At 34.1% G+C, this 15,000-nt stretch overlaps 1 protein-coding gene across 5 annotated transcripts in view; it reads left to right on the top strand.

Annotated features, from left to right (window-relative positions):
* Positions 1 to 15,000, top strand: part of LOC135108569 (unconventional myosin-Va-like) — a 69,496-nt gene that overhangs the window by 31,964 nt on the left and 22,532 nt on the right. For 3 of the 5 annotated variants that reach the window (XM_064019709.1, XM_064019726.1, XM_064019717.1), the window contains 16 exons: positions 108 to 214; positions 931 to 1,039; positions 1,692 to 1,832; positions 2,001 to 2,207; positions 3,630 to 3,743; positions 4,259 to 4,455; positions 4,563 to 4,674; positions 5,465 to 5,676; positions 5,794 to 5,968; positions 6,207 to 6,428; positions 7,026 to 7,184; positions 7,872 to 8,025; positions 8,196 to 8,362; positions 8,518 to 8,619; positions 10,692 to 10,823; positions 14,207 to 14,350. In XM_064019709.1, the coding sequence (XP_063875779.1) occupies positions 108 to 214; positions 931 to 1,039; positions 1,692 to 1,832; positions 2,001 to 2,207; positions 3,630 to 3,743; positions 4,259 to 4,455; positions 4,563 to 4,674; positions 5,465 to 5,676; positions 5,794 to 5,968; positions 6,207 to 6,428; positions 7,026 to 7,184; positions 7,872 to 8,025; positions 8,196 to 8,362; positions 8,518 to 8,619; positions 10,692 to 10,823; positions 14,207 to 14,350 (2,454 nt within the window). The remainder of the gene's footprint in view (positions 1 to 107; positions 215 to 930; positions 1,040 to 1,691; positions 1,833 to 2,000; positions 2,208 to 3,629; positions 3,744 to 4,258; positions 4,456 to 4,562; positions 4,675 to 5,464; positions 5,677 to 5,793; positions 5,969 to 6,206; positions 6,429 to 7,025; positions 7,185 to 7,871; positions 8,026 to 8,195; positions 8,363 to 8,517; positions 8,620 to 10,691; positions 10,824 to 14,206; positions 14,351 to 15,000) is intronic. The other 2 variants (XM_064019730.1, XM_064019733.1) reach the window with 1 other exon arrangement.

The following is a 15,000-nucleotide window of genomic DNA, read 5'->3' as shown; positions in this document are numbered from 1 at the left end:
GCATAAATGTGAATATATATTATATCCACTTGTTGGGTTATTTTGAATGAACTCCAGCCTTTCACTAAATACTCGCCATGAATCATGTTTCTTTATAACTGTTTCAGGCTACGTTCTCCAGAGATGCATTGGCAAAACACATCTATGCAAAGTTGTTTGACTGGATAGTAAAGGAGATAAACAAATGCTTTGCTGCCCCTACAAAACCTTTCAGGTAATAGGAAATTAACTAGGACAAATTTCTCAACTATGTGTAGCTGAGGTAAAATGGATAGTGATGTAATGTGTAGCAGAGATAAAATAGATATTGTTGTAATCAATGATGAAATATGACAATTTTTCTTTCTAATGATTTTTTAGTACCTTGGTCAGTTTGCTTCTTAAGACATGATAGGTTTATCCAGATGTGGAGAGGCATATTAGGATAGCGATTTAAGTATAGTTGAAACAAAAGAATACTGATGGTAGGAGGTACACAGCCAGCCCACACACTGCACTCTGTGGTTAGATTGGAGGACTGACACATATTCCTTGTGTATCATGAAAGACAACCAAAAGGGACAGAACATGGAGGATAGTAGTTCCCTCCTCTTTATTTATACTCTTCTGATGAGGCAAGGCATCTTGTATTGGCTACCACCCTTTCAGGATGCTCTGAGCCTATCGATAGACAGATACATAAAATGAAATATCAGTGAAATGTATTGTAGATGATCTTTTATTTATTTTTTATTTTTCTTTCTTCAGAGTACAATATTGATATTTTCAAACTACTTTATATATATATATATAGAGAGAGAGAGAGAGAGAGAGAGAGAGAGAGAGAGAGAGAGAGAGAGAGAGAGAGAGAGAGAGAGAGAGAGAGAGAGAGCAGAATTTTACAAGATTCCTTTTATGTGTGGGAGATAACACTGTTCTATATCATTTCAGATTTATTGGAGTTTTGGACATCTATGGATTTGAAACCTTTGAAATTAACAGTTTTGAGCAATTTTGTATAAACTATGCAAATGAAAAACTTCAACAGCAGTTCAACCAGGTAGGCTTTGTGTGGTGTGTGTTGGATGGTGGATGATATCTCTGGCATAACTTCCAGCAAACATTTCCAAGGTTTAATTGTAAACATAACTTTATCTAATACTCTTTCTTTGTGGCAAATCATGCATGTATATTTTAGGAGTGTAACTAAAATTTTGCATAGGTATAATATTTTGATGTGATCATTAACTGATAAGAAATTGTTGATCTTACTATTGTTATTTATTTATTTATTTATTTATTTATTTTGTTTTTTTATTTTATTTTATTTTATTTTATTTTATTTTATTTATTTATTTATTTATTTATTTATTTATTTATTTATTTTATTTATTTATTTATTTATTTATTTATTTATTTATTTTTATTTTTTTGCATTCAGTCAAGTTTCTGTAATATACAGAGGGAGGATTAATGCTAGAAATTCTATCCCTTCTACTTTTTCCTCAAGATCAAGTCCTTGAGTTTTGATGGTGATGGACTTGATGCATTCTTCACCCACTAACATTGAGACATCCATGCCTGTGGTGAATCTGTTTGTAATGGTGTCATTGGTATGATCATTTCATTGGGTAAATGCTTTTTCCCTTTGATGTTCAAGATGCACAAAAGTACATCTCTCATCTAGTCCAATGTTTCTTTTTTCTTTTCAGCATGTTTTCAAGCTGGAACAAGAGGAGTATGTAAAAGAACAGATTGAATGGGAGTTCATTAACTTCTATGATAATCAGCCATGTATTGATCTCATTGAAAGCAAACTTGGTATTCTTGATCTTTTGGATGAAGAGTGTCGGGTGAGTAGCTGTTGTTTCTTTTAAAGTGAAAACAACAGTAAATTTTTTTTCATAACTAATATGTTGTCTCACTATTTTGTAAAACTACTGTTGGTATCATGCCAGTATGCATTGTACATGCAGATTTATTTTCATGTATTATTTTGCAAATGTTTTTTTTTTTTTCAGATGCCCAAAGGTTCAGATCAGTCTTGGGTTGAAAAACTCTATGACAAATGTAAAAAATGGGACCACTTCAGCAAACCACGCTTATCCAACACTTCATTCCTTATTGCACACTTTGCTGATAAAGTTGGTTATGAGTGTGCTGGATTCTTAGAAAAAAATCGTGACACAGTATCAGAGGAGCAAATTAATTTACTCAAGTCTAGTCAGGTGAGCATTAACATTTCAAAAATTTTCTTTTAATTAATTTAGTTATTTTTATTGCTGTATTCCATTATAAATAGATTTTACTTGAATTATGTTTTAGGTGTTTACAATTACCATTAATGAAGAAATGATAGGAAAAAAAAGGGAAGCATGTCTAAGGCCGCATCCGTACTGGGAGCAAGAAAGCAGGCGAGAGTGAGACCGAGAGAGGTCAAGTGAATTTGAGTGGCCACATTGGAAGTGATTTCAGGCGAGAGTTGCCATGGTAGTGGACTTCTGACCAGCACTCTGCCTCCTTCCTGGTCACCCCCACCCCACCCCATATCAGCTGATATACTGGACATTGAGTTCAAGCTCATGATTGACAAGTTCATCACTAAAGTCCTGTGTACATGCTACCCATGAAACTATAGAAGAATAGAAGATGAGGGTATCAAGTCAGTATGTGATGAGAAAGGAAACTGATATCATAATATAGCAAAACATGATGTATTCTAAAATAATTATGTGAGAGATACAATAGAGGCATTTTTTTGCTATAAAGAAAGCAAGGAGCAAGTAGAATCATAACACATCATCCTCCACCTCTACTCCTCATGAATGAAAGCCACTGTTAGTGTGCATGAGAAGTGAGATGAAAATATTGTCTTGTGGTTCATCAGTGTGGCATAATTTGAAAAATCTGCTTATATCATTGTGGTTAGGAGACTTTATTTTTGAGATGAAAGAGTTTATTTCAGCATTCATATCATAGTCGCTGAATATGGCAGCCATAAGTAAAATGTGTTATAAAGATTTCAGAGTGGTGTTTTGAATTCAACTCATCATAATTTCTGTTTTTGTCTACCAATTTTTTTTAGTTCTGCATTTACTGCCGAGTATAGTGGTATCAACCAAAATACCCTACCTAGTTTCTGAGATGAGATACAGTAGATAATATAGAAACATCTCTGTGATGTCACCCATTCCAACCTGAGGAACTCTTGCAAGAAAATAAACTGTTGATTCTTCTCACTTTCTCACCTTTCGACCTGTGGGGATGCCATCCTCTGGCCACTGCTCATGCAGCCACCTCCACAGGTTGTCACATATAAAGTTTCTCACTCTTGCTCTTGCCCGCTTTCTCGCTTCTAGTGTGGATGTGGCCTAAGAATAATCCTGAGTGAACTGGAAAAGTAAATGTATAAAAAGGAATATAAAATGAGTGAAGATAGTAAAAAGAAGTTGGATGAGGACTTTAAAAGTCCAACTTCCTTCACAGTCAGAAATTATAAAATTATCAGAATTTAGATGCTTCACGTTGCCTTTAGGTAAATCATGTAATTGTGAATATTACTAAAAAAATTGTAACATGCATGAACATGATTGTTATGACAGTATATTTCAAAGAATTTTGTTATTCAAATGCTTTTACTTCTTTTCCAGATAAGTTTAGTACATGCTCTCTTCACTGTGAAGGCACAGGCAGCACCCACCAAAGTAAAAGTTTTGCCTACTGGACCATCAGCTGCTCACAGTTCCAAACAAATGAAGAAAAGTGTATGTTCTTGCTCAAATGTTTTTACCTATGGTAGTTTAATCAGTTGGGAAATTATCATTAAATGGGTTTTGTTGAAAATATCTATATATACTTTTGCTGATCTCAAGATATTGTTTCCTTTTTTAGTGCACACTGAACAGCTGAAGAAACTTTTTTTTTTTCTTTTTTTTATATAAAGCCTTTTTTTTTTTTATAAGTAATTCTTTTTATTTTGTACTCTCAACATTAGTCTTATCCCTTTCCATGTTTTCTTCATTGTTTTAGCTTCCTTTTGATATAACAAATTATTGGTTATGTGCATGTATGGCAAATGGTTGGTTGTATAAAAAACAAAAAAATTGAAATGAAATACATATAGAAAAATATTCCTGAAACTCAAAAGTTTTATTTTAACTTTAAGTGTCATAATTAACAATCTTTCATTGTTTCTTCATCATTATGTTGTTTAATTGCATTTCCAGTTTTTTTGCTCTTCTTTGATATGTTTTACATATATTGTATGCCTAATTTTCAGGTTGGTTCACAATTTCGTGACTCCTTAAATTTACTGATGTTAACACTGAACTCCACAACACCTCATTATGTGAGGTGCATCAAGCCCAATGATGACAAGATGGCCTTTACCTTCGATCCCACCAGAGCCATCCAGCAGCTACGGGCTTGTGGAGTGTTAGAAACTGTCAGAATCAGTGCAGCTGGCTATCCATCCAGGTAATGTGCTGAATTCTCATTCATTCAGTTCACATAGGAAGAATTTTCCATGATTATTTGTTTATTATTATTATTGTTATTTTTTTTATTAATGACAAAATTTACAGATGGACGTATCATGAATTCTTCTGTCGGTACCGAGTACTCTGCACATCTAGAGATATTGTGAGGAATGACATGCGCTTGACATGTGAAAAAATCATTGCAAACATGATCACTGTAAGTATTCTTTCTCAGAGGTATATTGAATTTTTAGCAAGTTGAATATAATTACTGTGGAACAAACATGTGGTTCATAGGAGGTTACTGTTGCAAACTGCACCTCAAACCTTTCTTTTCCTTCATTGAGAGGGGACCACTTTTTCTTGATCTGTACTTGTAAAAATAGAATTTGATAGAGTAAGAATGCATCCTGTTAGTGTAGTGGTTAGCTATTCCAGCTTGGTTTCTTTCATGTTTTACTTTCTGTTCACTAAATCAAAAAAATAAGTACAGGAAGTACAGTCCTCTTGGCCAGCTCTCCCAAGATATCCCAAGCCCACATGTAGTAGTAAGTGGCTGAACTCCCATAACTATTAGGGCAGTGCTTTGTCCTGCATTAAGACCACATAGGCTGATGATGGTGAAGTTAAACCAAGGTATATTTTCAAGTACTGCTGTGTTAAGGCAAATTGTGTCTTTAGAAAGGTAAAATGAGAATGCAGCTCTTAAGATTTACACAACTCATTCCTGCCTTCATGTGGTGCCTGTCATAAATAAAACTGGGAGTTGTCAGGGAGGATTGTGCATATCAAGTGTGAATTTAGGGTTTTAGGCATGTGTCACTTTTCTTGTTGGGATTGAATTTTTAAAACATGCTGGTTGCAGCAAAAGTCAATGTGAATGTTGAGTGAGAGTTGTAGCTGTACTCACATTCAATTAGGGTTTTATTATTCATGAATCATGTATATACTTCATTTAAGGTCTAACATACTTGTATAAGCAGTTAAGTAGGATTTTATAATTTCAGGATGAAGACAAGTTCAAATTTGGCCGTACGAAAATATTCTTCAGAGCTGGTCAAGTTGCCTATATGGAGAAACTTCGTGCTGATCGTTTGTCTGCTTGTGGAATAATGATACAGAAGCATGTTCGAATGTACATCCACAGAAATCGCTTCAGAACAATGCGAAATTCAGCCATCATCATACAGAAGTATGCAAGGGGCATGGCAGCACGCAGGTGAGTTTATTGGAGCACTTTTCTCGGGTGTTTTAGTTGCTCACAGCAGAGTTTTCCCTGATATTGATTTTGCTTATTTTGCTCCATTTCATTGATAAATTTGTGGCTTTCCATCAGACTTGCTCACCACATGCGGCAGACTGCAGCAGCCATCAAGATCCAGGCATGTGTTCGAGGGTGGGTGAAGCGAGTGCAGTACCGACGGTTGGTGTACACCATCACCCATCTGCAAGCCCATGCACGTGGCTGCTGGGCTCGGCAGAGGTACCAGCACATGCGCAGAGACAGAGCAGTAAGTTTGTGTTCTCTTCAAACAATATAAAGGTGTCTACAGGTGGAGCATTAGATTCCTAAACTCCTTTTTTGTACATGTTGAACCATCATGATGAAAGCTTTTGTATTTCTCAGAGTTTATTGAGAACATTTAAATATTAGTAATTGACTATAAGTGTGCAATTTTATTTTATTATTATCATATTTTATTTGTTAATAACTAATTGTTATTATAATTATTTATTTATTTTTTTTAGGCTATTGTCATACAAAAGCATGTGCGGCGGTGGCTGACAAGGAGACGCTACCTGAGGGCCATGCGTGGCTTTGTCATAGTACAAGGCCTGGTGAGATGCTTCCTGGCAAGGAGACAACTCAAAAAGCTTAAGATCGAAGCAAAATCAATTGAGCATCAGAAGAAGCTTAACAAGGGATTGGAAAACAAGATCATCTCACTGCAGCAGAAACTGACCGAGTTGGTAAGTTGATCTTTCAGGCAGTGATTAATTTTGTATTCTAAGAGGTAACAGTTGGAGACGTGTACTGCTTGTCTCATGACTTGGGGTAAGTATAATGTCTAATACACTCCCATCATGATGATATGTAAATTTATCAATTCTATTTTTATCATTGATCAAAACTTGTATTAGGTCTAACTTAGTAAAAATTATGCACTTTCCAATATCAGTTAATTGTAATTAATTTAGATTAACCTTATCCCAACAAGAACTTTTACTTGTAGGTTGAAGAGCCTTGAAATATATATAGTTTATGTATGTTATGTTAAGATTTATCCTATCTAATATCTTTCTGGAAAATATTAATCTCTTGAAATGTTCCTTTTTTTTTATCATGCAATGTAGAGAAGTTACCCAATGTTGTATTATCTTGTATATTTCTCCTAAGATTTTTTATTTATTTATTTATTTATTTTTACCAAGATAAAGATTTTTTTTTTTTCTATAAGACTAGAATATGTTTGTCAGTTTGGATGTGTCTTCTTATGTTGCTCATGTGTGTATATGTATGTGTGTTATTTATGTAATTTCAATATTTATTTGTTAATTGTTTTTCAGAAAAATGAAAATAACTTCATCAGCAGCTACAAAGAAGAAATTATGGTGCTTAAGACACGTGTTACTGATTTGAAGGGTGTAGAAAAGCAGCTTAAAGTAAGCAACAATCAAGTCAATGAACTGGAGGCAAGAATTGCTGAGCTGACCAAGGAACTTGAGGTTTGTGAAGGGAAATAAATATCAAGCAGAACAAATTATCATATACCAGAATGCACTAGATGATTGTAAAATTGTGTTGATAATGTTACTTTTACATTGTTTGAATTTTTAAGTGTGTGCCATCTGATTTGAGAGGATCATCTTTAGAAAACATTATTTTTAGTACACAGGCTACAATTTTCAAGAACCTGCTGTGTCCTAAACATGGTAATAAGTTGAATTTAAGGGAGTTTAGAGTGAGTTCCAGTTGTGAAATCCAGCAATAGTGATATATATATATATATATATATATATATATATATATATATATATATATATATATATATATATATATATATATATATATATATATATATATATATATATATATATATATATATATATATATATATATATATATATATATATATATATATATATATATATATATACACTAATAACAATCTGTGTAACCTAATGTTAATACCTAGATTACATTGAAGACTTGAAGAAGGAAGATTTGGAATTCTGTTTCCCTGAGATCTTCATCCCCTACTTTTCTACCACCGAGGCTAGCAGGGACTTGGTCACTTTTATCTATATTTATTCACTTATATGTAAGCCTAGGTACTTCCAGACACCCTGAGTGATGTTTTCACTAAATACCATAGGATAGTAGACATCAGATGTAGCGATTTTTGTTTTCAGATGGAGCGAGGTGAAAAGATGGATGTTCTGACTCAAAAGGAGCGCGCAGAGAAGGAGAACCGTGAATTAATAGAGAAACTTAATGAAGAAAATGCAAGGTTAACAAAAGAACTTTCTGATGCCCAGAAAGAAGAGACAAAAAGAGAAACTGAAGGTTTGTAAACAGTGCTGGCTCTTAAATGGGCAATGGCAATTTCTTTTATTCATTTATTTATGAAATCATCCCTATGTTTCATGTCCTACCAGTTTGTTTTCTTGGAGATAGTTATAATAATGACATGAAAGTTTTGAGCTGTCACGGTTTTTTTTATTTATATTTTTCAGAATACTTAAGACGGAAATTTGAGGCTGAGAAGCAGCAGCTCATCTTAGAGAATACAGATGAGAAATCTGGATACCAAAGACTACTTAAAGAATTCAATCGTTTAGAGCAGAAGAATGAACACCTTGAAGAGGAGCTGGCCAAGTTCAAAGGAGGCAATGCTCACAAGGTAAAGATTAGTACTTTTTAATGTTTTGTATTTTAAAGTCAGTAATAGATGGATGAACTAAAATGTTTAATTTTCATTATTGAATTTTTTGGCCATAAATATCCTTTTAATGCAACATTCATGCATAGATTTTAACTTCAGTGTTCTTTAATCAGAGAACAGCAAGCAACGTTAGCAACCTGAGTGGTGCCAGTGATGCCCCCACTGAACTGGTGCACGATGATGCTTCAGAGTTCTCCTCCTTCCCTGGAGATGATGTATGTAGGAGTTTGTTTTAGTGCTTTGTATTTGCATGAAATCCACTAACTTAGGCTTAGATTTCTTTGGGAAAAATCAGGGCTCTTTATGTACTGGTGGAAGAACTGCATTTTCTATTTAACAAGTGAGACAAGAATATTTAGATTTTGAAGAGCATAATTTCCTTGCCTATTTTTCCTTGCTGTCAAATCTGTCACATTCAGCTGGTCACTCATCAATTAATCACAGTTTCTCAAGTATGAACACTGTGGCCTAAACTATAATAATAGTATGCCTCACTTGACACAAGTATGTGACATTCCTAGTGTGTATGTTTAAGGACAAATATTCAAATCCAGGCTGTTGGTACTACTCATGATTTAGGGAGGGATAGCAAAAACAATAAAGAAGAACCAGACTGGATGAATATGTGTTTTTAGTTTGAGGTGGTTACAGATAATTTTAGAGTGGCCATGCTAATCACCACTTGTTGTGTGAGTCAACCAATAGTCTTTGAATATCAGCACTGTCTACATAAGTATGCCACTTGCTTCCTAGAACCTGTAGAGATATTTATTAGTGAAGATCATTGGGGCCACTTAAAGTCATGGCATGTTGATTGATTCTGCTAAAATCTCAATGTTAGAGAGGGAATGATCTTACAGAATATTTGAAAAGGGAAGAAATTTGTATATTAGAAAAGGAAGGATTCCAGAGAGTACCAGAAGGGGAAGCTTATCAGTGTAGTGGCTTCCTGAGAGAGATTCTCCAAGAAAACCCATCTGGAAATTATATGGCATCATATGAACATAGATGCACTGCTGTGTGTTTGTCACAGATTAATAATGTTTCAAGGATGAAGGGATGTAAAGAAGCTGTAGGAACCTTAGTGATCTCCAAATTTTTATTATATTGAACACTCTTAATTAGCTGAATGTTTCTTATATTGATCACTGATTGCATATGGGATTATGTTTTGTGGCTTTCTATTCATAGGACTTGAGGAAATCAAGTAAATCCTGTATATAGTCTATTTTGCATGACAGTTTAAAACATAGGTTATAGAATTCTATGTCAAGAATTACTATTGTCATGTAAGCACAGATATAAATTGTACTCATTATGTATTGCTATAGCAACATAGAACTCTTTTGTAATTCATTAATTACATGTTTCATGCTTATCAAGGACTGGATGTCTGTAAGTACAAAGAGAAATTGAACTTAACATTAGAATGTTTTGATAGGAGGTAAAGAAGGGAAAGGAGATGTCAGGGAGAGAAGAGAGCACAAAAGCAGGATGGCAGGATGGGTGAATAAGAGTGAAAGAGCTGGCCAGAGCATTTTGTGGGATTGCTGAATATAAAAGAGGATAAGGTGCCTGATATTATTGCAGTAGGAACTGAACCAGGAATTAATTCAGTAGGAGAATTAAAAGAAAAAAACACAAGAAACAGAGAAGGATATGAAAACTTAGAAGGCTGCAGATTAAGATGGATGTATTTTTCAGTGTTCGAAGACCAGCAGTGTTTGTTGAGTTGGTAATGCTTGTTGTTGAATGAATGGCAAAATTTTTATAGTATGTTTCATGAAGAGTATGATGCATCTTGGATGGATGAGTACATGTGTGGTTCTGTTATAGAGTGGTAAGGGTGATATGTAAGAATGTGGTAGTTTTAGGGAATAAGTCTTTCAGTGTTGTTGGTAAGGTATATTTAGTAAAATGTTAATAAGAGTGTTACATAGGATGTAAAGAGAGTGATTATCTTAAGAGCAGTATAGCTTTAGAAAGAAAGAGGATTGCTTGGATCTGCTGTTTGCTGTGAGACAGGTGTGTGAAAAGTATTCAGCAAAAAATAATGATGTGCTTTGGGATTACAAGAATATCAGAGGATATGTTCGAGTGACAAATTTTTTAAGATGCCCCAAGTACAGAAACTTATCAACCTCTACAAAATAAGAAAGCTGCAGGACATATAACACTAGCAATTTAATGGGTTTTATGAATGAATTTATTTAGTAATTCATTTTTAATGCAAGGCTTTATCATTTGTTATAAATATAATTTTGTATAATTTTTTCCTCGTTTACAGGATGTTGGGTATGGCTCAGTTCGCAGCCGTTCAAGTGAAATGTCAGATTCCAATAGAAATTTGGAAAATATTGAGTGGTCATCACAGAAAACTGGTGACACATCAGAGATAAAAATTCAGGTTCCTCAAAAGGTCAGTGTTGAGATGTTTTTCGTGTACCAATTTCTCACTAATATTGAGGGCAGCTCAGACTGTTTCAGAGGTACAATGTTCTTTCTTTCTCTAACAAAAACACAAGGACACTGCATGTATTTCTAATCTAAATAACAGATATAAATATAAGATGAATAACCTGGAGCTTCCTTCTGAGGTCAGGATGAATAATAACTGGCTTTCTCTGCATTAATCCTCACAAAATTTGTAAAAATTTGACTTTCTGTGGATTACCTTTCTTCCTCTAAACCTAACTCTTTCTTCACTTGGATGCAGCTGGTGCAGGTTACTGACAGCAGTCTGTATACTGATTCTTCATTTTGCTTCACTTGTTTGCAATTGCATTGTTTGCTTTATGCTTGCAATCTTTGTTTGTCTACAAAGATTCACTATCTTGTTTAGACTTAATTGTGCAGCATTTCACTCACCCTATTCTATCTGCAAATTCTTTGAAGCTTTAGCTTCAGTTATGGAAGAGATTTTGACTCACTTGTTGCTTATTTACTACTTGTTTACCATGTAAGTGACAGGCCATCAGTATTTCCGTAGCAGGAGGAAAATAACTTGAAGAAAGGTAATTGAGAACATACACAGTCAGCACAGAATGCACAATAAAGGTTGTATGCACATTATATTACCTTGTATGTGCTGTGCACTTGTCTTCTCTGGTAACATGACAAACAAAACATAATGAAGCAAATTGATTCTACATTTGTATATTTGTGTCCTTATTATTCTTGTAAATTTTGACATCAAGAAGAAATTAGAGAGCAATTCATGAGTCAGTGCTCAGCATTATACTTATTCACAAATGTTTTGAAGCTATGATTGGCAACATTGCTCTTAATATAGAGTTCATCAGTTTATTACTTTAGACTCTGAGCTGTAAAACAAACACTTGTGGTATTGTGTATCAGTGAGAGGAAGGAAAGTTGTTACGAACTTTGTAGTAATGTGATGCCTACCAAGGAATGACTATCAGTGCAGCAGTGTATCAGTATACTTCATTAAAGAGTCAATCAACTGGCACAGAGACTCCCACAATGCAACAGCTTTCTCTCAGTCAGAAAACTCTTGTTCAGCTTTTTTTTGAGAAAGACATGGAAGTGACTTACAAACTGTATCTTAGTCTTCTGTCTTAAATGATCTACTTCTTGTAAAAATTAACTTAATTTATTGTCTGAGATTCACAGCATTCTAAATTAAAATCATAAAATTGAATAAGCTGAATATTTGTTGTGATTTCTTAAATTCAAGTGAAAAATTTACAGTTCTGTGCTATATCTTCACCAGTGCTTCAGTTTGCTAGGATAAGATTGAAATATTTTTAATTACCTAAGCTGAATATTTGTTGTGATTTCCTTAAATTCAAGTGAAAAATTTACAGTTCCATGCTATATCTTCACCAGTGCTTCTGTTGACTAAGATAAGATTGAAATATTTTTAATTACCTAAGCTGAACTTTTTATTTTTTTGAAAGATAACATTATGTATAGTTCTTGACTTTTCCTCTCATTTTAGAGTAAAGTATATTTCTAAAAACTCTTCATAGTGTTGCTATTGAAGTCTTTCCAGCACTGATCCATACAAAATATGATAAACTCTCTTTTCTTTTAAAGAGAATATAACAGATTCATCATAAAGGAATAGAAGGATTTTTTTTTTAGTTGGGTATGTATCTTGAACGACAACCAAGGCTACAAGTGCAACACCAGTTGCTTGGCTCAAGTTAATGTCATTAATGCAAATCCATTTCATGTAGAAGACAGCCACTCATCTGTTGAGTACTATGTGTGGCTCATTCATTTCATTTTGATTTGATTGGTTTTCTAACTTATGGGTAAAGAAAGGCCCTTATCGTCAGATCATGACTGACTTGGTTTCATCTCTTTCTTAATGGAGCAGTATTTTGCCAGCTTTTTTTTTCTTTTTTCCATGTGGTCTGGGCCTGTTTACTAAAATGTTTGTGTTTGTTGTGTGCTCTTGTGCACCATCTCACCAGCTGTAGTAATGTTCCTGCCACATGCTTTTATTCTATTTAACTTTTATAGATCTTCTTTTATTACCTATATATACTTCTTTTTCTGTTCTTTGTGTACCATGATCACTACTTTTGAGTACTGGAGCCAAACATATTATGTAGGGAAAATGGTGCAGTTTAATATTACCATTCATATTGATTCGTTAGATGAGGGAGAAGTGTCATTGGACTGGGAAAGAAATTATATAGTATAATATATAATTAAAAAGAATCTAAGAATACTGAAGAACTGGCCAGTATCATTAACAAATATAGTTTGTAAGCTTTGTGAAGAAATTGTTTAAAAAGAGTAGTCTTAGGTACTCAGAAATTCAGCTCTTACTAATTAAATTAAATTTCTTAATATGTCTTATTTTTTCCTTCAAGTAAATACAGTGTTCAAGTCACTTTCCAGAGGGAAGCATCAAGAAGCTTCTCATAATTTTTATATATTCCTTTAAATGCTTTATGGATTGGCACCTCCAGTGGGCCCAACAATTTTTTTCTTCTCGGGCAGATTCCTTCTTACTTAAACGAATAGAAAAAAAAAATCCACCTCCTATTATTATCCATTACATTGCTGTAGAGACCCAGTAGGTCAGTGATACTGTGATGATCCATTTCAGAATTATAATTTTCTCTTAATATACTAGATATTAATCTACTGCAAATTGTACCAAAGCCTGGCTCTCTATTTTCCTCACATGACTTACAAACTAAACTTGTTATCATAAACATTGCCATATCAGTAAAAGGATACACTCTTATTTCCTTCCATGTAAATAAGGAAAATATTTTCTCAGTCTTCTAACCTGTGTGTGTGTGTGTGTGTGTGTGTGTGTGTGTGTGTGTGTGTTTATGAATGTATAAACTTGCAGCATACTATTTATAGTATGTAATTTTATAGTTCTAATGCTTATATGTTTATTTGCATAAAATATTAATTGCTGTTCATTTAAAGTGGTTCTACAAAAAAACTTTTCATATATTAATCACACAAAGCTTGGCTAATTGATAAAGATAAACTTTTCTCTTGCATGAATTCCTTTAAGCAGCTTCCAAACATATTCATACCTAATTGCTCATCTGTTGGTGCTCTCTTTCAGTCTATCACATTATATTGGCACAGTTTGATGAGTTTTTTCATTTACCTATTAATGGACAAGAGTTGTCATATGGTTGGAGGCTGCTGGGGTCAGTGCACCACTTTGCTTGAAGTGTATGTACATAAGTTACCCACGATGACTTGCAAGGTCTTATGGAGTCTGTTATTAACACTTTTCATGCTTTCCTTACTTCTTGCCACACCTGTCTGGGATGATATAATCTGGATGGGTAATAGATGGAAGATATCACCCTTGTTCTGCAACTTCAAAACAAAGTACGTGAGTTAGAAAAGGAGCGACGCAATCTGTCCAAACAAATAGATCACTTGGAGTCGTCATCCCCCCCGGATGACCCACAGCACGCACAGGAACTTATCCGGGTATGGTGCTTGGTCATGTTCATCAGTGTTAAGTGTATGCATTGTAGTCTCAACACATCTCTAAATTCTGCAGCTTGGTTCTTTAAGTTGTAGTTTGTGTGTGTGTGTGTGTGTGTGTGTGTGTGTGTGTGTGTGTGTGTACAAGATGTAAGCCAAGCTTAGGTTGTTTGTTTCCAGATCAGATTTTATTCAGCTTTATTATTTTGTAGTCATGATGTTCCTTGCTCACACAGTTTCCTTATCTAATTCCTTCCTATATCATTACTTGTGTTTGGAAAGTAAAATTTCATTATCATGATGATCAGTTGTTGATCAGTCATGATCAACAATTCAATAATTAGGAGATGGTTAAGCCAGATATCATGGTATGCTAGCTTGGGGCATCTTGGTAGGGGCACTACAGTGTGAAAAGTGACAAGTTCAGATTGTCTTCTGGTCCAGGACTCTAACTCAAGTCCTCTCAATTGCAAATTGAATGACATTCACCTTCCCTAACACTTTTTTGAAGTCTTTTCCCATTATAAAACTTGAATAATCATTCCATATTAAGAAAGGCATTTTTGTTTTTCTCTAAATTATATTGTATGAATTACATAGCTGCTATAAATTGTGTCCATCTCCTCACCATTCACAATACTTTCCATTTTCAC

The sequence above is a fragment of the Scylla paramamosain genome, chromosome 2, assembly GCF_035594125.1.
Source record: "Scylla paramamosain isolate STU-SP2022 chromosome 2, ASM3559412v1, whole genome shotgun sequence".
NCBI lineage: Eukaryota > Metazoa > Arthropoda > Malacostraca > Decapoda > Portunidae > Scylla > Scylla paramamosain.
The sequence above is the reverse complement of the archived record's forward strand: the minus strand, read 5'-3'. Positions and strand labels throughout refer to the sequence as shown.